Genomic DNA, 25,392 nt, shown 5'->3' on the forward strand with positions numbered 1-25,392 from the left:
TATGTCCTCCTTAGACTAGATTTCTTGCTTTATTTCCTTATTTAAAAACTTTGTGCGTTCATTCTTTTTCTTTGGTTTTTCCCTTCTTTTTTATTTTTTAATTACTAAAAACTGAGATTTTTTTTTATATTCTTTTCAGATTTTAGGTATTCTTATGAATATGAACGAGTCTTTGACTCTATCCAAAAATTTGGATATTCATTGACTCAATGGACCCAAAAATTTGGATATTTATCGATTCAACGAGTTTTTGAAGTCCATTAATTGAAATAATTTCCACACCTATTAACGCTTTCATACTCGTATCCAAATTAAGACTAAGAGTAGGCATTTTTATTTTGTCATACTTTTGTAATGACATTCATTATTTTAATTATTCTAGTTTTTATATGAAGAGAAACATAAATTAGTGGGAAAATAAAACATGTTTATATTATATCAAGTCCTATTTAAATTAACCCTAATATTTATAGAAAGTTTTTATTTTATTTAGATACTCTTGATACTCACAAAAAAAAAAAAAAAAAAGAAGGAGGGAAGAAAACGAAGAATTTATTAACACAATTTAAGACTATTCAAACTTAGCTAGGGCATCCATATTTAACCAAGTACAAATCAAGTAAGTAGCAAGCCTAACTTTCTTATTTATTTTCTTTTGTTGTTCTAAGATGTGAAAATCACTTATTATATTGTTTGATCTTAATTAAATTTTGCTCATATTTGGTACAGATTCTTTAAAATTCTTTTTTCTTTAAATTTATTTTCAATCAAACATTCTTCAATAAAATAATTTTATACATGAATGTTGACTAAGTAATGATATATTGAAAAAATATTGACCTAAAAGCGAAATACCTCAATGTTTTACTAAAGAAATTCGTACAATTAATGTCTTTATTAGCTAATATTTTTCCCATAATGATATGTAGTTATTTCGTAACAGTTGATTGATGCCATCTTAGGTAATTTTGCAGCATTGGAAGCCTAGGAAGGAATTTTAACGAAGAAGGTGTCGAGAATGTGACCTTAAGAAATTCAGTTTTCAATGGATCCGATAATGGGCTCCGCATAAAAACATGGGCCAGGCCCAGCAATGGGTTTGTCCGAAATATACACTATCAAAACATCACTATGAACAATGTGGGGAATCCTATAATCATCGACCAAAATTATTGTCCTAACAACCAAAGTTGTCCTGCTCAGGTAACATTTCATCACATAAACTTTGAAACATGAGATTTAATGAGCAGTGAAGTTTATTTTATGACATTAACAGAGTTCGGGAATCGAGATTGAGAAAGTTTGGTATGAAAATATACAAGGAACATCGACAACAGAAGTGGCCATGATTTTCGATTGTAGTCCAAGTAATCCCTGCAGAGGGATCAAGCTGCAAGACGTTAACCTCACTTATATGAACAGGACCAAGGCACTATCAGTTTGCAATAATATTGGAGACGACGCTATCTTGCCGGATACATGTTTGTAAATAAATTAAAAATATATATAGATACATACATACATACATACATACATACATAATTTATAGTTTAAATGTGCGACCCTCCTAAGGAGTGAGTTTGGAAATCAAGTCCTATTGGACTTGTTTTATGCAACTGTAATGTTAGGAATATAATCTATTAAGAAGGGTTAGTTTCTGAATATATACTACGTTTTCTTAATTCCAGGTATTTCATGAATCAATGGGTAACCACCATATGTTGTTATCGTGTTTTATCTTTATTTCACGATACCAGGGGTGAGATTTAGGCTCTTGCCCAATAACATGACCCGATCCGCCTCGGCCCAATGGTAGATAAAACGTGTTTTTGGCGTGGCATATTTTAATGCAACCAAACACGCCTTCTTCAGTTATATTGGATGCCTCCTGACCGTCGGATTAAAACTGGATCTAAGGCTGCCTTTGTTGGATATAAATACTTGGCCCCTTTGCCCTAATTTACTTGGACCGTCATTTTCTCTTCTCTCCAGCTGCGGCTGAGGTTCGAGAGTCTTCCAAACCCTCTCTTCTTCTTCGTGAGAATCCAATCTCTGATTGGATTTGGTTTCTGTGTGATTCCGTCTTTGTGATACATAATACTGTGTGTATTGGAGAGTTTGGTGTGTGATTTTACCCCTTGTGGTTTCCTTTAACTGATAGAAGAAAACCTTAGGGTTTGGGGCAATCGGTGTGGGTCATACAGAAGGGTACAATCCTGTATTTTCTTGAGTTTGAGCCATATTGTTGAAAGGAACTTCATCTGGTGCCGTGTGGTTCGAGTTCTCTGTGAACGACTGGAGGATTTCATTTTCTGCCTTATTTTTCTTGTAATTTTTCTTGTTTATTTCTGATTTTGTACTGATAGTTTAATGTAACATTTAACATGCGCTCACACATGATTGTGGCTCATTTGACCATATCTATCTTCAAATTCATGTGCTCATTTAAATCTTAATTGGGCCAAACAACTCATTTGAATTTAGTGAAATCTGATACCACAATCCAAAGGCTTCTTGTAATAGTTTTGGTTTATCTTCAAAGCAATAAAACAAGAATAATTCCTCAAAAGCATTCTTTGAAAATTTCTCATAATATCAGTGTAGGTTTAATCCAACTTTGGGAGCTTTTGCTTCTAGCGAGCGCCTCGTGCCACTCATTTGGCCAAGTTTTCCTTCTCTCTCTTTGGTTTCTTTTAAATATTTTTCTCCCATCAATGGGTTGTTCTTGAAAGTTGAAAGAATTGTTATTAAACATTTGTTGGATTTTGGAACTGCACTCAAATTCTCCAGTGAAGGGAGAACCTCCTGTGACTAGTACACTGTCCAACAATTATTTTGTAAAAATTTCTGTAACAAATCATGTTGTTAATAAAAAAAAAAAATCTGAGTTCCAATACTCTCTGGCGTTCATCCCACACCATCTTTTTCCTATTAATGCTCCATTTCACTTCATTTTACTTTGTATACTTTAAAGTTGGGATTTTCACGTGGAAACACAATATATGTGTTAGAAATTGAGTCAATTATTATGAATATTAAAGACGAGATATAGGCAGTATGAAAATAACAGTTACAAGAATACAAGATTTACATGAAAATTTAAGACGGAAAAGACTATCATTAGAGACGGAGAATTCATTAATAATCAATAATGGATGATTACAAAAGATCTCTCTAGACCAAACTAATAAGTTGGACAATTGATCAATCTCGATATGCAGTTTACACCACAAATTTATAATCAAAGAATCTTTAAAATACTAGGAGAATATAATACAAGTAAGAGTCAGATATAAGGTGAAGTCTTATTACAATAGATAACATCAATAATGGAGTATTTGAGTTGAAATAGGGGAGAGACATTATCAAAATCAAGAAACCTTTTCCTTGTCATCTTTTACTTCTTCAGGACTTCTCCAATACAAACAATTAACTCCAAATATACATTTAATATAGATTTCAAATCACACCAAAATTCTAACAAATTTAACCTGGACACGAATTTCACTGTAATTAATAAAGCTTAAAAAATCCTCCACATGACAACAAATTTCATCATAAGGATTAAAACTTAACTCCTCAACAAAAATCTCGCAACAAAACACTTTAAACAAATTACTCCACCTCTTCCACAAAGCCTAACTAGAACTGTCGAGTTTGTCTTAGTCATTAATCTCAAATACAACTTATTAATCTCATAAGCAAATTTTGACTTTTTTAAAAACCCTAACAGATGGACCATAACAATCAATATTTTCTATGCCATTGACTTGTAATCAAAATTGGCATTTTAAATAAATAATAAAATAAGTGGAAATTACCAAAATAGTCAATTTTTGGCTTTACATTTACAAAAATGTCACATTTTTTAAGTCTTTGCAAGATTGTTAATATTGAACAATTTTGGACATTTGTGCCCCTTTAGATAATTCAAATTATTGCTTTTTGATCTCTCTCTCATCACTTAAATATATCTCTTTGGACGATCGAAGGATTCGAAGCCCTCACTCAGAAATTCCTATATGTAAGAAGAAGAAGAAGAAGAAGAAGAAGAAGAAGAAGAAATCTGTAAAAGCCGCTTCTGGCGATGGTTAGCGCCATGGGGGTGTTGGTGCTTCTTAATGTTTTTCTTCAATATAATGACAACTGCCACACATTTTATGCAACGTGGTTTAACCGCAAGTGTACGGTATCAAATTTTGTAATATAGTATTGAAATAAGAGTGTCGAACCCACAAGGATTGTATTTAATTTTCACTAAGTACTATAATTATGCAATTTCTACTTTATTTAGATGAATGTATGATTGAATTGGTGTTTTATGAATGAACGATTTAAACTTAACTAACGTGATTAGATGTGACAAATTTGGGGAATACAAATTATCAAATGAGAAGGCCTAAGAATTGATTTCACCTAACTTTCAATTATGATTCAATGAATTCAAATTATTTTAATTAATTTTTCCATATTTAAAAACAAGAATCCTAATGTATTTTTAACCCTCTCTCTCTCTCTCTCGAACACCGATTAGAAATTAACCCTAGATCTCAATTCTAACATCTCTGTTCAAAATTAAAAATCAAGAATTTAATAAATATCCAATTCTTTTATGGAGTAAGCTTCACTGATTTATGCTTTCTCTCAAAACCTATAAATTCTATGTTGTATCACTCTTATGATCATGCATAAATTCCCACTCTCTTGAGCGCCGAAATTGACTAGCATCAAATCATCCAATTGTAGATCAGGCAATTGAAAGCATTAAAACCATGATACAATTAAATATATGCGGGAAAATCAAAGAAATAATTATAAAATCATCAAACCATAATCTTGATTCGGCTACATCAAACCCCTAGATAAATTGTTTAATTCATGGTATAATAAATAAAAATCATACAAATTATAATAAACAACATAAGGAAAATGATAGAAAAAACTAGTATTTTGGGTAGATATTCAATCTTCTCCCTGATTTTGTTCCTCCTTCCTTTTGATGTCTTCAATTTTTGCCTCCTTCAAATTATGCGGTTGAATTCTTCAATCTTGCCCCCCTTCCATCCTTGTGTTTGGTCCCTTCCATCCTTTTTGAAAATAGGATTTTTGAATGGTACTTATAGTATATTAGGGGTCTTGGACGAAATAGGGTTGAATTTGGCCAATAAAAGAGTCCAAAAACATAAAAACGCGTTCTCCCGCATATCCGGCACCTCGGCGCCAAATATGGGCCCTGCGGCGCTGCCTATTCTGTTAATATTCAGTCATATGAGCGCTGCGGCGCTCGGTTCGGTCGAAATGACAGACTGCACATCTTTCAGTATTTTTAGCATAACTTTTGTATCCGATGTCCAAGTGAGGTGATTCAAGATGAATTCGAAAGCTAACTCAAAGGACTACAAATTTTCTTTAGGCATCATTCATCAACTTGATCGTTTGCTATGATAGAAATGGGTCTCAATATGAGACTGAAACTCCGAGGCATAACTTTTCGGTTGGAAATTGATTTGTGATCATATTTTGACTAAATTTGATCCCTTTGACATCTTTTTTCATCCAATTGACTCATAACACTCTCGGATCTTCATTGCGAGGTTCAACGCAACTTTTCAATATTTGCACTTTAGTCCCCGAACTTTGGATCTCTTACAATTTGGTCATTTTCTCCAATTTCGCTAACTTTTGCTTATTTCTTTCAATTTCATCAACCTACATCACAACATCAAAACACACATTAAAAAGCTCTAAAAACACTCTCAAGAGTAGCAAAATAACAAATTAGATTGCATAAATATCATGAGTGTAAAGCACTCATCAACAACCTTATTTTAGCCAGTGAGACCGTTCAATGTTTGGTAGACTTTAGGAAATTAGTTGGGAAATTCTGGAATGTTAATTTTGTGGATTTTATTAGCTCCTTTTGTTGGATTTGAATCAATCTTTGGTCAATTGTAGTGTCTGAAAGATAGGGTTGCTTATATTTGTTTTCTTTAATTCCAAATGGCAAAACTAATGTGGCAAAATGGAAATATGGTAAATATATATAGCTAAAAATATTCACTGGACTCTGGATCTTCTGGCCAAGAATATAGCTCAAAAAGATTCCCTGGGATCTCAATCTAGTAGCCAACAATCTTACTGTAAAATGAGTTATGGGTGGCAATTTGATCATTCTAGCTCGTAGCCAATTTTGGTTTGTAGGAAATGTAACGACCATATGTAAAATATAACATGTAATGGAAGTGAATAATTAGTCATTGTCATGATTTTTGCTGACTGTGTATTTATAGCTCCATTTTATTGGCTTCCACTTCTTGGACAACATATCTTCTGATAAAGGTTTTTATTATTACTTCATGCATGTGTGCACTCATATGATAGTGCAAGGTTGTTCGGATATGTCCAAGTGTGGGTAATTCCATTTTCATTCTACAAAATGTTATTGCATTGCTTAGAAATGGTGTTGTAGATGTCGAACTTCTATGTCTCATGTGTACATTTCAGCAGATTGCTGAAGTGTGCAGACTACTTGAACTGTCATTTCCGACGGTTCAACTTTGCCAATCTTGACAAATGGACAGAATCTAAGGCATATGTCAAGATTAACCGTCGATATCGACAGATGAATTGTCCATACCGACGATTGATGTCAGTTTTTCTCAACAATTCACCTCTCTACAAGCATGAGTTCGATTCATTACGTGTTACATTTATATGTTTTATCATTATCTAATCCGTGTTTTTCTCGCTGTACCTTGTAGGAGAAATGGAGTTTGAATTCCTTGTTCCGGAAAATGCTCGGTTACAGAAATTGGTCTAATGTGCTAGAAGTTAGTCTGTTGTTTCTTAATTTGAATGTTGTAATGCGATAACTGAAGATCAACAGCGTGGGATTAGTGCATAGTAAATGCATGGATTTTGCAAATAATAAATGGTTACGTACACTATAATTTGTTTTGTAATAAAGGCATGAGCATGTTGTGTACGAGTTCCTAGTTCACTTGGACCATTTTTTTTTTCTTTCTAGGTCAATTACAAAGTCGTTCGTAAATGATGATTGGGTTAAGATGACTGCCCATTAAAATTTTTCCATTTCAAGAAACCATGTTACAACTTATTCACAAAAACGTTAATGTTAGTTTATTTTTTCAATGAGTTAAGATGATGAGCCATTTTTATAATTATGCCAAAGTCATGACAACCATGTTATAGCTAATTTACATAGTGGATAATGTGAGTTGCAGGAAACTTGAATCCATTATTTACATGATTTAAAAGTCACAATATCCTAGTAATTATGTGGAAATCGGGGATAAATGTACAGTTATTTTATTGAACCATCATACCAACTAAATTTAGATGAAATTGGACTTTGTGGTTAGGCAGTTAATGACCATAATTGCTTCTCTTCAAGTTGATTATAAATAGCACGTTGTCATTGTCAGTTAGACATAAAACACTTTATGAGCATTGAGAGACTTTCAAGTTCTCACATACACAAACCGTTTCATCAATTTCATTACGTTGACATAATGAGTTCGTCAACGGGAAGCAACGAAATGTTTAAGCTTATCGAGCCTTTGCCAGTTATCAGTTCATCCCCGTTGTTTCCAATCTACATTTCCGTAATAATACTATTTAATATTAGCGGTGTTTATCATTTATGCATCACTTGAATCTACTATTTACAATTTACAAATTATAATTTAGTTGGTGAGGATTAAAATTATCATTTTGAGCGGATTTAATAGAAGGTTTTGAAGCAGTACGCTGGATTATTTTGAACAAGCATAGAGTTGGAGGGCCTTTAATCCGTTTTCAAAGAATCGACAATTTAAATTTTTTGACATGTTTTATACATTCCATATGTTGACATGTAGATCCATGTAGTACCAAAAAGGGAAAGGGTGACAACAGTTTTTATGTATCGAAATCAACAATTAAATTATCTATCCCGATAGTTATTAAATATCGAGTTCGATAGTTAAAATGTTCAACCCGACGGTTTCGAAGATATTATTTGACAGTTGAACTACCATAATTTTCAGAAAAGCTTAAAAATATGTGTTTGATTATTTGGAAGAAATTATTGAAAACAATAATGGTGATAATCAATTCTCAACTACAACATCACAATATCTTCTACAAATAAAGAAGGAATAACTCAATGCTTCATTAAATATGGAATCCTTTACATTTTCTAGAGGATGTTGATATTTTTCTATTAAAAATATATCAAAAATAAAACACATCAATAAATAAAAGATTCAAAAAGTTTAATTAAATATGACCATGTTGTATTAAACATTTAAAGTAGTAAACTATGATATAAAAAGATAATTTTTTTAGTAACCGACCTTTGAGATTGATCAATAGCTTTCCCTTGTTGATGATGAAATGAAGATGGTAGGATTTGTATTTTTAGGTGTTTGTGTTTGTGTGCGTGTGCGTGTGTGTTTTTTTTTTTTTTAAGTTTTCACGCTTTTTTTAACAATAAAAAATATTATACAATACAATAAGAATATCTTAAATGTTTAAAATAAATAAAACAAATAATCACATTACACCATTAATTGTATTCAAATCAAGCATTTATTGCTCCTAAAAATGTGTCACAAGGGGGTAAAATGGACATTTCGCAAAAAAAAGTGACATGTTTGGAAGAAATTGGTGCAAATGAAATTTTTTTGTACATTTTCAATTTTAGTGACATTTATGTAAATTACCCTTTAAATAATCATTGAACTATGATATTCAGATGGAATTTCATTTGTAAAATATGCAATATATGAAAACCTTGTATCCATGTACATCAATATATACAAGGAAATAAAACTGCATCCTATAAAAGAAAAAAGCATTATTTGTTATAGATTTCGTCTTAAAAGGCCAACTTTATTAGAAAGAGAAGCACGAACTCCTATATATATGTCGGTTATATATCTATCTTTATTCAATATTGACGCAATTGCAAAGGTATTAAATTGTTGGGACGAGTACGACTCTTCACTTCAGTCCTTTTAATTAAGTTAGGGGAGACGGTGGGGTGTTCAACAGTGATGGTGGTTTTATGATGGAGTATAGATTAGACTAACGGATGTGGTGGTGGTGTAGAAGATGAAAAGTAAATTTGGAATTTGTACAATAATTTTAGAAATAAAATGAAAACTAATTGGAGTATAGGGCACACTTTTCCTTTTGAAGTTTCATCCTTCAGGATAGAGATGTAAAGAGGGTAATTTCGGTTTTTAGAGTAGCTCAATTTTAACACTATGGACTCAACATGACATACATATATTATCTTTACTAAGGCTTGTTTTAGAATTTTTGTACTTTTAAATGAAACAATTTTTATTGTACTGATGAAAGGATCAGTTAAGTAAAAAATGAATTACAATTGTTATATTCAAAATCAGTATTTTAACAGTTAGTAAAGAAAATTGATTTATTTTTGTTACAGTTATTAAAATAAATATTAATTATGATGAATTCCTTCTACATTATTATTATCGGCATTTATAAAAATATCTATTATTATCAAATAGTTTTTAAGACAATATATTATCTCAATATAATTATTTTAAAATGAAAAGCAGCAATCAATAACAGGAAGACGAATAAATTTTGTGAAAAATTGCCACACGTTTTATGCAACGTGATTTATACCGCAAGCGTACGGTGTCAAGTTTTGTAATATAGTTTTGATGTAAGAGTATCGAATCCACATGGATTGTAACTTAAATTCTACCAAGTACTATAATTGTGTAACTTCTATTTTATTTAGACGAATGGTATTTGAAATCAATATTGTTAACTAATCTAATGATGATTTTTGGTGATGAATTCAAGGGATGTAAATTATATGAATAAATCAAGATGGTAAAGCCTAGGGAATGATTTCACTGTATTTTTGACGATATTTTTCTACCTCTATAGCTATTTCCATCAACTCTTTTTTCCAGATTTATAGACAAGAACCCTAAATTAATTCTATTCCCTCTCTCGAGCGCGAAATGGAATTTATTTCTATATTTTTAATCCCAATATCTATATTTCGAATTAAACATATAGAAATTATCAGAGCATCTAGTTCTTAAGTGGAATTAGCCTTAAAGATTCGCATTTTTCTCGAAACCTACGAAATCTATGTTATATTATTATTAGATTATGCCTAAATTTTTCTCTCACGAGTGCTAAATTTAAAGCATCGGATTATTCAATTGTTGATCAAGCAATTGAAAGCATTAAGTAAGAATAACATAAATAAATTCCAGAAAAATCAAAGGAAATAACTGTATTGGAATCAAAACATGTCTCAAATATGTTATGTCAAGCCCTAGATCTCAAAGTTCAGTTCATAATTGAATTGATTGACATGATCAAATACATAATAAAGAACATGAAGAAGAAGCAGGGAATAAGAAAAACTAGTTGTGTTGCGTGAGTTATTTCCCTAATCCTTGTCAATCTTCCTATAATTGCTTTTGTTGATCTTTACCTCTTGAGATTTCCTCTCCTTGCAATCACCTTTGAGCCGTCCAGAAGAAAAGAGAACTCCCTTCATTCCGTTCGTCCCCCATAGGTTAAGTATTATGATAAATTTTATTTTCGTTAGAGTTTGTATCAAAAAAGAAATCTATTCATTTTTTTCCAAAATATGCTCGTGTGCGTGCGATATACTTCCTTGTGCGCGCGCCACATATTGCTTCTACTCTCTATATATAAAGTTCAAGCTTGTATGTGCGTGAGAGCATTGGCATGCACGTGCGCTACTATGAAATCTTTCTATGTATTGCAGTTTGGTCCCTAGAGTTTATTCCTCATTCCTTTTGATTCATATTTGATATTTTCTTGATCATTCATCCTCCAATACCATTTAATTGCTTCTAGCTCTTCTTCAATCATCAACATCATGTCCGAATCAACTTTTGGTGCTTTGTGATTTAGTACTTAAACTTTTGATTAAGCCCAAGTTAACAAATTTCCCGCTCTTCTGTCCAATTTTATTGTTTTGCCTCGAGTTGCACCTAACAAATGAAATATACATAAAGTTAGGTATCAATTCATCCTAAATAATAATAATTGTTCTAGTTTAATGATGGAAATAAGTGTATAAAATACACTTATCAAGAATCTTCTGTAAATATATAATTGTTCCTAACATTAATATCAAATGCAAAGATGTCGTGAAGTCGAAAATAAAAAATGAATATGAGAAAATAACATAAATAAGTAATATTGACTTAATTTCTTCTTCTCCTCCTCCTTTTTTCCCTTGTTATCTTTCTCCTCCGCTGCCCAAACTCGAGATAATTTAATGAATGGTCACCGAACTTTATTATATGTTACTACTTGCTCACCAATTTTTAAAAAGTTACACATTGCTCATTCAGCTTTGCTATAAGTTATTATTTAGTCATTGAAATGTAGAAAATTACTCATTACTCACCTAAATTTGAATAAAATTACTCGTTACTAACTAAATTTTGTAACAGGTAACAATCATAGAAATGATATGCATGATTGATAGGTAATTTTGCACAAATTTGGTGGAGTACTTTTTAAATTTCGATTAACAAGTAATTATCTATAATAAAGTTAAGTGAGCAAAGAGTAATATTTTATAATTCAGTGAGCAAATAGTAACTTAGACATTCAGTGACAATTCATTATATTAACTCTTCAACTCATTAAAAATTCTCGATGCCTCTGACTCTTTTCTCGATCGAATAAGAAATTTCAAGCAGAGAGAGAGTTTCCCTTCTTGGAAAGTGTAAATATTTTACGTATCTTATGTATTCAATTTTTTTGTTCGGCTTAAAGTAAATTTTGAAGAATGGGAAATATTTTCGTGAAGAGACCAAAGGTAACTGAGGTGGATAGAGCCATTCTCTCTCTCAAAACCCAGAGGCGTAAGCTTGCTCTATATCAGCAACAGGTATCCTTATATGTATATATGTTCTTGATAATTCTCTTATATCTGATTTTTTTTTCCCTTTCTGGGTTCTCTATAATGAGTTTGATGGGGTTCATTGTCAAACTTGAATCTTTAATTTATTTGTCAGAAGAATGTCCGTAGTCGTAATCAATCAGATCAACAAAAAAGGAAAACAAAATGGGATACGATAAATAGTTAAAGTTAATGTTGGATTTTATACTTTTAATAGGTTAATTATTTGCTCAAGGCAAATTATAGAGAGGGATAATGATTTTGAATATGAGTACCTGAATTATGGGTTTTGTGATGCATTGGGTATCGTGCATTGTCGTCTATAATATATCTGCAGATTCTGTTTGATTGAAATTTTGTAATCTTGTCTCCTAATGTATTGCTGTAATATGAATAATAAGGATTTGATTAAGCAGGATTTATGTTTGCGGTCCAGTTACAATAATATGGTGATTTTGCTTTGACTTGGAATATAGCTTCTCTTCAACGTGTATCAATAGTTTAGTTGTTAATTTTCTGGTTTAATATTCTCTCTTGATAAATTGGAGCATCTTGTAATGTTAATCGGATTTCTAATAATCTTGGGGTATGGCCAAGTTTTAGGCAGAACTCTAAAAAATTGGAAAGTGATTGAGGACTTGTACAACAAGAGTACATAATTTATGAGCATCTTGTGAGTTGGTCCTAGGATCTTCTCAGTGGGAAGAGCTGCAACTGAAGCTCTTGGAATTCATTTTATGCATTTGGCATTTTGATTCAAAGGCTAAATAAGCTTTGCTCGTGGCCTGTGTCATGAGATCCTTCTTACTGTAGCATTAGTCTTATCATTTACATGATGAAGGAAAACATTATAAATTTGCAAAAGTTCTCGGAATCAAAATGTAATGCAAAAGGCAATGAAATTACATTAGTTATGACCTAAATAAGGCCGAAAATCTTTTTGTTGAAGAAAAAGAAAGGAAATATTTCAATAAAAGATTAGCAGGGAATTATGGTGACTTATGGTCTATGGATCATCCAATTCATAGATCTTTCAGTATGGGGAAGGAACAATTACTAGATAATCTCCTGTTGTCTTTTGAGTCACACTATCACAGGAATTTGGATGGCCAAAACTGGCTGATTCTGCTTCTTAACAGATCCAGTACGATGCATCTTCTCATGCATAATGTGCTTTCATCCTCTTGTCAAGTGCATGATGTGAAGTTTCTGAAATCACCGAACCTCTGTTCAAACTTCCTTCTGAGCACCATGCCAGCCCTGCATGAGAGTGTTGATAATTTTGCACCAAAGTTTCTATTTGAAATTTTGAACTTTCAGTACAGCTTGATAGTATTAATGCATATGGGCTTACTGTGCTTCTCACAATCACCTAAATTATTGTGTCTTCTTGATTTCTTGGAGCATCTCTGATTATGGTGTAAAATAAAGATTTAGATCTCCAAAGGGACCAAAGCGGTTGGAAACCTCTCCAATGAAGAGACGCAAATTGCATTTTCCAGCCGAAAAAAAAAATATATATATATATATTGGATTTGATCTCATAAGCACTGGTGCTTAATTTATGCTAAGCACTATGCGTAGGTGGCACACTACAATAGGTGGTGCCACATCACTTGGTGTTTAACATAAATTAAGTATCGGTGTTTAGGAGATCATGACTGTATATATATATATATATATATGAACAGAATTTGGATTTAAATCCATTAGGATGTAAATGACGATGCAAAAGTGATTTTGGAGATACCAATTTACACCCAGCTTAACACTACCATTAGAGGTGCTCTTACTAATTGTTATTGTGAGTCACAAACTCACCCCTATCCATCATCCAGTTTGTTTGAAATCTCTGCTGCATCCTGCCTATCACTCATTAATCTTATGTAGGGTTTTTCTTTGCTTCATAGTAGCCTCATCACAGAAATCCATGTTAGTTTGTGAGTTGATCCTTAACTGAACAGGGAAATGAATGGCTTTTATGTCTTTTTCATTTATTTGTTATTCCCCTTGTTAGTGAGTCCATAACAGCTGTAGCATGCTGTGACCCACCTGAGCCTTCTACAGGCTATATACTGGTCATGAATTTTTATAAACCTGAGTATATCTGTTTTATTGTTCTAGTTTCTAGAAAGTTATATGCCTGCAGTAAGCAAACCGTCGTGCTTCTGTACAAGCATGTGTATTCCCCTGTATTTTCCTTGTGTAAACCTGGTGAATCATCTCAATTTCTTCTCCCCAGCAGAACTCCTGAACTTCAGGTTGGTTGATACCTCATGATTCTTTTCCAGGTTTTTTTTTTGTTCCTGATGTTGTTGTCTATTTGGCATATGTTTGGCTAAGCTTTTAGGTGCTTATAAATTAGTCAAACATCATTTTTAATACACATCCTTAGGACCCACAACTTTTATCTACTTTTTCACCAAAACTTCTTTCGGACCCACTACTTATAAGAACTTAAAACTTTAGCCAAGCAAGCACTTGTAATATCTCTGTTTTGACTGTGCAACTTGCGTAAATGAAAGATAAATGGGTATTACATTTATAAATTCGAGTGTCATGGACTCACTTTCTGTATTTGATTCAATTTGGAGGATGTAAATGTTGCCAAGTTGGTTTCCTCCTTTAGGGTGCTGCTTGTTAACTACGAGGTTTTTCATATGGTAGATACATCGATGAATTGTACTACCTGAATACATCTGCAATTATAAATTTTGCAAATGAAATGATTTGTCATTTCTGTACACTGCTAGTAACAGACGTCTCTATTTCTAAATTTTGGAAATGGTGTATAATATATTTATGTATCAAGATTCTTTCATATAAAATGGGAAAGTATCTCTAATTGATTTGTCTTTATGAGATTCCCAATATTGATATTAACTATAATTATCAATTTCTGTGGTTGCATTCTCATTCCATCATCTACTGTTTTCAGTTGGAGGCTGTCATTGAAGCTGAGAAACAAGCTGCGAAAGACTTGGTTCGGGAAAAGAAGAAAGATAGAGCTTTATTAGCTTTGAAGAAAAAGAAGGTTCAGGAAGACTTACTGAAGCAGGTTGATGCTTGGCTAATCAATGTTGAGCAGCAAGTAAGATAACTTGATTTTGTTGTTTTCATTGTTTTTCTTCTTTTGTCTTTTCTATTCCATAACTTCATGCATTGTTGTAAAGCTTTTTATTCAATTCTGGATCTGTATATATCATGGCACTTGATTATCGAAGTGTTTTAGTTGGCAGATGTTGAACTAGCTAGCAAGCAGAAGGCAGTGTTTGAGAGTTTGAAGGCAGGAAATAATGCTGTTAAAGCAATACAAAGTGAGATCAATCTAGATGATGTTCAAAAACTGATGGATGATACTGCTGAGGCCAAAGCTTATCAAGATGTAAGTTTCGTGTTGATTTCTTCTTTCTTTCTGTTAATAGTTAGATCTATGCAATATTGGTTGCTTAACAGTTTATTTGGCAATATTTATCCATTAATCCTGTGAATCAAATTCCTTAGATCCTTACTTGACTTTACTTTTTAAAGATATTGGTATCTAGAAACCTTTTTCCCCTATTTGTGCATCTGTCTTAGCCATTATTGGTGTGAACAACAATATTCTGTAATCTGAGAACGTTGTGTTGTGTAAAACATCTTATATAGTAAACTTTCTAAAGATCTTTTGCGGTTGGATAAATTTGGAAAAATAAAAATAAAGCATCGAATAGAAATCACTCACCCTTTGGTTAATATATACAAAGTTGTGTTCTAAAAGGCGCACTAGCTCCTAGACGGGAAAAGTCAGTCAACTCTATGTCGACTGTCTAAGGCCCAACTAGGTGAAAAAAAGCGTGCTCCGTCATGTTTAGAATGTGGTATTTTCTTGTTCTGAAATTAAGCACAACAAAATGTTCAATAATTGCTAAAAATTGAAAAGGAAATAAATTCCAACGAAAAACCACCCCATCTCATGTACGTAGCTTTCTTTGGCCACGAACAAAGCATTACTAATTTGGGGGTATTTATGATTTTGAGAATTATGTTTTTGTTATAAACTTGAATAATATGTATATTGCTACTATAAATTCAAGTTATACGTTATTTTATTTATTTATTGGTCTAGAATAATTAAAACAATATTAAAAATAAGAAAACACCTTTGTATGCTATTGAAGCTTGACTTCCATGCCTTGCCACGCCTTATGCATTTTAAAAGCTATTACAAAGTATGCTTATGATTGTACCATGTCATTGAAAAAGAAAATACTCAGCGTAAACTTGGTAAGTCAAACACTGCTTTTATAACAAAAGACAAATTCAGGTTAAGTAGCTTGTCTTCGCTATCAGACTCGTCATTGAATACTGCCTTCCACAGGCACAGAAACATCAGAGCCGTCTTTAGCATATTAACATTTCCATAGTGGGCTGCAGGAAAGTGAAGTAGAAGTGCATGAATGAACCAATGTTAAATATTTTACTCATTATTTGGGATTGGATTATATCATTTCCTTTTGACGTTTCCAGGAAATTTGGTGCTCTTTCTATGGGACTTCTATTTCTTTTTTTTTTCCTCTGCTTCTCATGATTATGTGTTTCCTCTAACACTAATCCCCTCTCACTAATGAGTATTCCGCTGGTTAATATCAAATTTAGTATGCAGCTTGCAGCATCACAAACAAAAATAACAACACCAGCTATGTGTTGTTAACAATAAAGTGATATCAACATCAACTTACAATGAAATTGTTTTATAAAGGCCGTTCTCTAACTTTTCCCTCTATATTTGTGTGCAATATATTTTACAGGAGATCAATGAAATTTTGGGAGAGAAATTATCAGCAGAGGACGAAGAGGAAATTTTGGCAGAATTTGAAAATCTCGAGACTGAGGTCTGTTCTTTTTTATATGAACAATCTACTCTATAGCTTCTAATTTTTCCTGTTATGAGATTGATCAATGTGCTTCAACTTACATGTTCTGCTTGGTTTTCATGCACTTATCTATGAAAAAAGCTGACAGTAATAGCATTATGAACTAGGGTGTATATAATTTCCAAATGACTACCGTGTGTGCTCAATTTATCTATCTGACAAACAGGTAGTCATGTGAAACAAAGATATATTTTATAAATGCGGTACCTCCCAATCTGTTTACGAAACATTGTTAAAACATTCTTGCATAACCTGGTTGTAATCCTACAATGAGTTTCAGAAATGAGGTTTGATGGTGGGGGAGGGAAGTGGAAGAAAGATAATTATCTCTTTCTAATCATGATGTACAGTCCCATATGCATAGGCTTATTTAGCCCCTGTTTGACATCCTTAAATTTAAAAAATTTGTTTTGAATATTATTTTTTGGAGAATGTATGGTTAAAAAGTAAGTAAAAGTTTTGGGTTTACGTGTAGAATATTTTATTGTATGAATGTGTGGTTGAAAATGAGTATGAGAAATAAATTAAATCAAAGGATGTCAAACTGGGGCTTAATCTCCATTCCTGTTATTGTTATTCATTAGTTTTCTTTATTTTAACTCGTGGGGTTCAAATCCTAGATTCAGCCACCACGAGTAGGAATAGTGTTTAGTTGTTACTTAAGCAAGATCTTTCCTTATTGTGGTCAAAGCCATTATTTGGCTTCCATTATTGAGGAAGAAGCCTTGCATTCAACATGTTTATTTTTTTCTTTAAAAAACAACAAATATTGCACTGATGGTCTAATTGACCAAGATAAGTCTGTTGAAACAAACAATGTGGGACTGGGGGCTCTAAAAATAAGGACTTGCACGGTCATATGGGCACCCTCCCTCACTTGCACTTCAGTTTCATCTTGTTCTTTTATAAAAGGGTTATGGCACGACAGTCGTGTAAAAAGATGGTTTCCACAAAAGAGATTGGGACATTCTTTTCAACCACACATCATTCCAAATAAAAAGGGCTAGAGAAGATTTCTTGCTCCATTATTGCATTTATCACACCAGAATTTCCCTCTCGTTCTTGTTCCATAATGTGGCCTCTCAAAGCCTATGTTTGGCTCATGTTCTATAAACACTCGAGCCACTTTTCATTCACATATTTCAATGAATCCACAAGTACTACCTAGTTATTTACCCACTCGTTTCTATCTATTTATAACTTAAACCATTTACAAACCCTTCCCAATTGTGAGGGAGACGTTACATTGCATTCTACATGTTTGCATTATAGAGTTTTCTATTTAGAACTGATAAGATATGAGCTATTTAGAACTTTTTAAAACCTCCATGTAAGTTCTATTAAGCTTTTAAGTTCTAAGTAAGCAGCTTTAGAGTAGTGAAGCTTTAGTTTCTCTATTAGTTTTTGCGGCAAAGATTGTGTGAGTGTTCAATCATGCTTCGGATGCTTCGCCATAGAATAGATCGACCCAGTTCCCCTTCCGCTTTGCCTGACACCTAGATATATCTATATTGTACTTCTAATCTCTTTTCTCTTGACCTATCGATTATTTCTTCCGCTGGTTTTTTGTCTTATGTATGAAAATAGGGTCATATGATATATGCATCCCATAAAACAGAAACCATCAATAATCAAATTAAAGAACGTATGGTTTTGTACAGTTAACCCTTCAAGATCTGCCAAAAGTTCCTTATGAGGCACCGGCTACTGAAGAACAAAAAGAGAAGTTGGATCTTCCTGATGTTCCAACTAAAGCACCAGTCATTCCCGAGGCGGTGGCTGATTCTGGACCCAGAAAAGGTCTCTATCCATCAAACGGGTTTCTTGGAAGAATTTAAGAGATTGTTTAATTCCCACAACTTTTTTGACATTTTATTTTCCATGTGTGCAGTTATGGAGGAACCATTACCGGCTTGATGTGGAACCAGTAGTGTCACTGCAACTTGCACCCATATGCCGCATTTTAGTCGTGTTTCAATATTTATTTGAAATTTGAAAAATCGAACTAACTTGTGTAAATTATTGTGAAGTTTCATGGTGACAGAATTTACCTATCGTATAGTGTACAGTAGATTAGAGTTTATTTTGGTTAACGAACGACTCCTTTTATAGATTCACTGTGTTATGTGACTTAAAGTTTGGAGGTGTCAAAGTTATGTAACTTCCTACTTGAATTCTTGAATTTGAAGTTCTTTCCATGTTCTTATCACGGTAGGCAAAAATACAAGTACTCCATCCAAAGACGAGCATACTCATGTCTATTCAAAGCTTAATTTGATCTCGAAAGAAAAATATGATCAGTGAAACATCCCTCATGGCTCATGCCAAGAGAAAAGACAAACAGGAGGGGAAAAATCATGCTCAATGGAGTAATATTACCAACAGTATATTCAACTGCAGGAAGGAGTAATCAAACTAAGCCAAAAACAGATCAGATTTTAGTTTCGTGAAAAGAGAGGACCAAGGCAATTTATAATGTAAAATAAGAAAGTGCATATCCACATTTTTATTTCAGTGCAACAAATAAATAGATACAAATATGCCACTATTTCAACAGCTCAATACACTAACATTCAGGACAAAGCAAGATATGTACTCTTCTGCAACTACTCCTCGCTTATCTGAGTAAGAAACAAATATCAAATGACCCCATAAATTATTTTGGAATTTGGCTGGCTAGGAAGTTTGAGTGTCTATTACGGCAACAGTAGTCTATAATCAAAAATAGTATCTCATTAACTAGATTGGTTACTGTAATTTTAATTTTATACATATTTTCCTGCATTTCTTTTGTATAGTCTGGAAATGTGAATTTGCTAAAATTCAGTCATAAAAATGTCATCCGAACACTATCCCGTGTCAAGCCACACTTTTGTATCATTACTATGATCGCAAACTGGTTCCTCTCAGATAAGCAGAAGATAATAGATGCAGCTTTATTTAATAGTGCGTATCTCTGCCACCTCAATTCAAACACAGAAATAAAGTGATCTTTTCCTAATATTCTTCCTTCTGAAATCAACTTCAATATGTTCGGAATTATCCATTAAATGCCATAGTAGGAAAAGAAGGGACAGATCAGTTCCGAGCTAGCAGTGACCATTATCCCCCCCCCCCCCCCCCCCGGTTTTCCTAAGGTGTATCATACATTTGCAAGACTGACTCTTTTAGTGAAAAACGTGCTTCATCAACATCTACATCATACATTCATAATTTGGTAAAACACGAGATGAAGGTTTAAGATTTTAAATCAAATTATATTGTCCCCTTATTTTCTTGTCTTTCTGAGTGGGGTTGTGCTTTGGTGAAAAGGTTTGATTAATTCCTAATCTAAGACCCTTGCTCAATGGGAAACCATATGCATTTAGGCTCTTCACCTCAGCCATAAGAAGATAGCAATTATAAAAGCAGAAAGATTGGTTTGAGGCTTTTAGCAAAAGTATAGAGCAACTGCATAAAAATGAATCAAATGCCATATAAAAGAAAATAACATATATACAGAATGGTCTTGAACATGTAAATACACAGAAATATAGAAGTTTATGTGATCCTCCGATTCTTACTTTAGAAAGTAACTCTTGACTCTCTGGAGATTGCTTTTTCAAACTTTGTGGCAATATTACAGTGAGAAGCTCTGGTTTTTCAGCACGAAGGGCACCTCTAATAACAGCAGCATTAGTACCTGAAGCTCCTGATGTGAAAATATGATTTTTCTGCAAAGAAGTTAAATAGATAGCCAGGACATGAACAGTTGAAAGTCATCACACAATTGGGAAAATGATGAGGCTTATCAAATCATAAATAATTCAGTCGCCACGTGCAGTACTTCTTGATGAATCAATTAAAATAGAATTAATACCGTTATAACCAATGCGTAGCTGAGAATCTCAATAAGTTCTTGGTGCATGAAGCCCATATTTCTAGTCCCAAAAAAGCCAATTGCTCTTGGCCCTTGTTGTTGAATTGCTAGTAGCTCCTGACAGACAACAGAAACAAAATGGCATATGTTGTCAAATGTTCAATGTTCTATGGATGCACACATTGAACAGCCACCAGCAAACTTGACAGATTAAAGAAAATAAACAATGACTGAAATGAGGGTATCAACTCCTCAAAGAGTCGGTTTTAAACTTTCAAATTCAGATTTAGTTTTGGTATATGAATAACAAACCTGTAGATAGTCTACATCAGGGGCAGGCTTATACTCCGATACCATAACTGCTCCTGACCCTTCAACAAGGGATTGAGCTTGGGTTGGAATCTGAGTTCTGACTTCTTCATCAGAACCAAACATCTGAATCTCATTCATGTCCCCATCACTCAGATTATCAATGCCTTGATGTCTCTTCTTATATCCGCATAGCCACTATACCAGCACATAGAAAACAGAGGCCCCTGGTAGTAAATCATTAGTGAAAACCAACTGATACATGGAAATTATTATTATAACAGGTTATGTTCGGAAGATCAGCCATCGCATGAAAAGTTACAACAATCTAATTATAGAAAAATTGTTGCAATCATTAATAAATCCATACAGACGTAAGCAGAAGTGATACGCCGAAGTTTTATTACTCCATTTTTTAATATATTTTGTTTGTTTATTCAATTTATTAGTTTAATTTGGTTTTACATTCATGACCTCACCACATTTATTATAGATAACCACGATCTTATAAATTGAGTTAATTTGCAATTAAGATGTTTGCTAACCAATGATTATCGGATCATACTAAAAGATTCCACAGAAGATTATTTAATAACATGCAGTAAACCTGTACACAAAATTCCAAGCAAGAGGCAAGAAGCTACCATGAGGATGCAAAGAAATCTTAATTTATTAAGAAACCCGCGAAGGGCCAGACTAAATACCTGAAAATCATAAAACCCAGGTTTCTTTCAAGCTTACTCTTATCAGGGTCAACCAAAAGCAAGATAACCTCTTTCTAAACCCATCAATTACACTAATGTTGGAGGGAATTAAGATAAAAGGTTTCTGAAACTTGAACTAGATCTGGTGAGTAATCAGATCTTAATAAACACTTGAATTTTACAGACATCGATTGTTTGCATCTTTTTATGCATACTCTTTGTAAAGCCAAATCCAGATTGTAGTAATTTCTGGGTCTCATGGCGTGGTACCAATAGAGACAAACCAGCTCCTGGGACTTAGAGCACGAAGGCTCTCCCACTCTCGAGCAGTAAAAGGTTGAGTGGGATGACCACCTTTCAACAAGAGATTGGAGGCCAAATTCCCTAAATATGGTATAAAGACTTGAGTTCCATCTTAAAATATCAACATTGTTAAGAGGAGTAGCCCAAAACCTTATAAACTGGTCTATGTTTCCATTTTTATTCGATGTGGGATTTTATCCTTTAACATATCCCCACAAGATGGTGACTTGTTTGAACAGAACAATTTAAAATCCGTATGCTCATTTACTGAGTCTTAATTGAATCGAATCGCTCGTTGGAACTTATTGGGCTCTAATACCATGTTAAAACTTGGGTTCCATCTTAAAAGGTCAATCTTATTAAAAGAGTAGCCCAAAGTTTTATAAATTAGTCTATGTTTCCATCTTTATTCGACGTGGAATTTTATCCCTTAACGCATAGCTAATCTCAATTCAAAATCAAGACAGATATCCCTTTCCGAACTGTAGTAATTCAGAGATTCCAGTCCCGTATCTGACTGCAAAATGGAAATGCTAGCAGCTGCTCATCTTATTCAGCTCTACGATCAGTAAGCAAACATACTTGCACAACAGCTCTAGAAAAAATTTAATTGACTCCAAATTGGTATCATTAGTGTGACAAAGAAGTAATGTTTGGTTGCCCCTAATTTTTATTAGTAAAAAGACACAGGATGAGGACCAAAGTAGGCATTTAACCAAAATAAGCCTCTGTCTCTCACACCATCCAGCTCATCAGATCTAACCCATACACTAAAAATTCCATTCATCTCCTCACTTTCCAACACTGTAATCTCTCATTTACACTCAATTGCCCAAATTAGGGTTTCTTTCAGTATCAAACTTTTTCTCTTTATTTTTCTGGCAGTGAATCTTGTTAAAATTATCAATAATAAGATTTTTTCTGCTTATGAAGCTTCAATGCCAGGTTTTCTTGGTACTTTACATCCTTGTCTCCTGATTAGAGCTATATTATATTTATTTACAAATCCTTAGGTTTTGTAGTGAAATATTGTCACACATCAATTTTCCATCAAATGATTTAAATCTGCAAACAGATTACACATCAAAATACCCAACTCTCTATTTTTAAAGAGATTATTTTATTATTTGGAAAGCACATATAAATTTAGAGAGTTAAAATTTTGAAGTACTCCAACAAGCTCTTTATATTTAACACTTAATTTTACTACTCCCAACAAATATTTATTATTTTTCCCTATATTTTATTTTAAATAGCTTTTCTTTAGATTATTTTATTATTTTCCTACATTGAAAAATTGACAAACATTGAATGCATTTAGTTATAGAGAGGGAGTTTGTCAAACCAGCTCTCTAAATTAAAATGTCAATTTAAAGAGTCCAAGATTTTAAGGATTGAATTTTTAAAATAAAAAGCATCTAATGTTCTCTAAAAATAAACATACATCTCATCGTTTACTTATTGCAAATATTTCTTTCTAAATACAACAACTATGGCCGATTTTGTTCCTCAGATGATAACGTTTCAAACTAGGATTTCAGTGAATCCATAAGATTGCATGACATCCAATAAGAACTCATCAATTTTGTAATAGAAATGCACCAAAACCTAATACACTAACAAAAGCATCAAAACTGAGACGCACCCGTATCCATAAAGCGGTATAAAAGAATAACAAAATCCAACGAATATCCTCCAAGCTCAAATTATTCCCCTTCAAACATCAAAATACACAAGACCCATTTTCCACAACGCATTTGTACATCAGAAACAAACACTAAATCCACAAATATAAACACGAATTTACAATCATACAGAGGGGGAAAAATTACCCTGTTTCTCCGCAAAGGAGAGTATTGTGAAGAACCAAATCTTGTGTCATTCTGTTTAGAAAAAGAAAGGGACTGAAAAGGGCTAAAACTACTAGCAGATGTTGTTGTGACAACGGTAGAAAAGTAAGAAAGTCTGAAGAAATCGAAATGAATCAATGAGGGCGTTGTCATTTCTCCCTTTTACTCACTTTTCTTGAAAATAGTTTATACACACTACAGACTAAAATCCCTTTTCCACACTGCTATTTCTAATAAGAATAATATGTAGTTTTGATTGGTTGGTTCACAGCCATCGAAAGAATCTATTTCTGCGCATATTTTCTTGAAATCCCTTTTTTCTTAGAGAGAGAATGTGTTGGATGATAGGTTGGGGTGGAATTGGAGGAAAAGGGAGGATCCTTTTTCTCATTGGGTCCTGTTTGCTCGCTTTTAATGTATTATTTTCAGTTTGAAAATGAATTTTATAACAGTGATTAATGATTATTTGGAGAATGTATTTTCACAGAGTAACACGAAAAAAACAAAAGAAAAAATATAGAGTTTACATGTGAAATATTTTCATGAAAAAATTTGTGATTAAAAATAAATTTGAAGAAAATATAATTTTCAGATTGAACATAGGCTTAATAAATTTTACTTCATTTTAATTTTTTTATTTCGAAATATTAAAGTAAAATATCATAAACACTTGTGATTTCATTTTATTATATAAACAGACTATTTATATTCTCACTACAAATTTTGTTTGTTTCCTCACTTTATATACCTATACTAATTAAAAGTAAAAAAATTCTAAATGAATGGGGCCTGTCACCAAGCCATGTTGATAAGTGGCTCAACCTCAGCCCTTGATCTGAATTTTTGAAATTCAGATAAATGCAGATAAAAGGCCGGGCCTGTCATCAGGCCTATTTGTGTAGAACGGCTCCTATAAGTATTGAAGGCTAAGACTTTAACTAAGGTAGATACTTGAGCGAAATTTTATCAGACTAATACTTGAGTTTGATCCTCCTTTTAGGAGAAATGATGAAATCATTCGTGATAAGATTTAAAGTTCATCTTAATATGGTCAACATTGTTAAGAGGAGTAGCCTAAAATCTTTTTAAGTTGGTCAATATTTCGATATTTAATCGATGTGAAATTTTTATCCCTTGACACGCCCCCGCAAGATGGTGGCTCGTTTGAACAAACCAATCTTGCAATCCATTACTCATTTATTCAAACATAATCAGATCGAATCGCTTGTTAGAGTTTAATAAAATCTGACACCATATTAAAATTTGTGGTTCATCTTAATAAGATCAATATTATTAAGAGAAGTAGCCTAAGATCTTTTTAAGTTGGTCAATATTTCAATATTTAATCGATGTGGAATTTTTATCTCTTAACACTTCGATCCTTTTAAATATATATATTAATTAAAAAGTATTTATCTACACATGAAATTATCGAAACACATATTCCAACTTTTCTATTTAAATTAATTTATCCGGTGCAAACTCACATATTCTCTTTCCT

The 25,392-nt window shown here is 32.9% G+C and overlaps 3 protein-coding genes across 4 annotated transcripts in view; 2 read left to right on the forward strand and 1 right to left on the reverse strand.

The window, feature by feature from the left end:
• LOC111379647 (polygalacturonase-like) overlaps positions 1-1,699 on the forward strand; it is a 4,351-nt gene extending 2,652 nt beyond the window's left edge. The window contains exons 3-5 of the mRNA XM_023003071.1: positions 975-1,203; positions 1,277-1,481; positions 1,689-1,699. Coding sequence (XP_022858839.1) covers positions 975-1,203; positions 1,277-1,481; positions 1,689-1,699 — 445 coding nt within the window. The remainder of the gene's footprint in view (positions 1-974; positions 1,204-1,276; positions 1,482-1,688) is intronic.
• Positions 1,700-11,690: 9,991 nt separating this feature from the next.
• LOC111379652 (vacuolar protein sorting-associated protein 20 homolog 2-like) lies at positions 11,691-19,040 on the forward strand. The gene is made up of 6 exons (XM_023003079.1): positions 11,691-11,938; positions 14,889-15,041; positions 15,183-15,335; positions 16,741-16,824; positions 18,528-18,666; positions 18,758-19,040. The coding sequence occupies exons 1-6, from the start codon at positions 11,837-11,839 to the stop codon at positions 18,781-18,783; spliced, it is 657 nt and encodes a 218-aa protein (XP_022858847.1). The 5' UTR covers positions 11,691-11,836; the 3' UTR covers positions 18,784-19,040.
• Positions 19,041-19,077: 37 nt separating this feature from the next.
• Positions 19,078-24,270, reverse strand: LOC111379653. Of its 2 annotated transcripts, none has more exons than XM_023003080.1 (4): positions 23,874-24,270; positions 21,038-21,232; positions 20,726-20,842; positions 19,078-20,579 (listed from the first exon to the last, which is right to left on the reverse strand). In XM_023003080.1, the coding sequence occupies exons 1-4, from the start codon at positions 24,042-24,044 to the stop codon at positions 20,112-20,114; spliced, it is 951 nt and encodes a 316-aa protein (XP_022858848.1). In that variant the 5' UTR covers positions 24,045-24,270; the 3' UTR covers positions 19,078-20,111. The 2 variants fall into 2 exon arrangements, with proteins under 2 accessions (XP_022858848.1, XP_022858849.1); XM_023003081.1 differs by having other exon boundaries at positions 21,038-21,261; positions 23,874-24,050.
• Positions 24,271-25,392: the final 1,122 nt, after the last annotated feature.

Source organism: Olea europaea, unplaced genomic scaffold, assembly GCF_002742605.1.
Source record: "Olea europaea var. sylvestris unplaced genomic scaffold, O_europaea_v1 scaffold2014, whole genome shotgun sequence".
Taxonomy (NCBI): Eukaryota; Viridiplantae; Streptophyta; class Magnoliopsida; order Lamiales; family Oleaceae; genus Olea; species Olea europaea.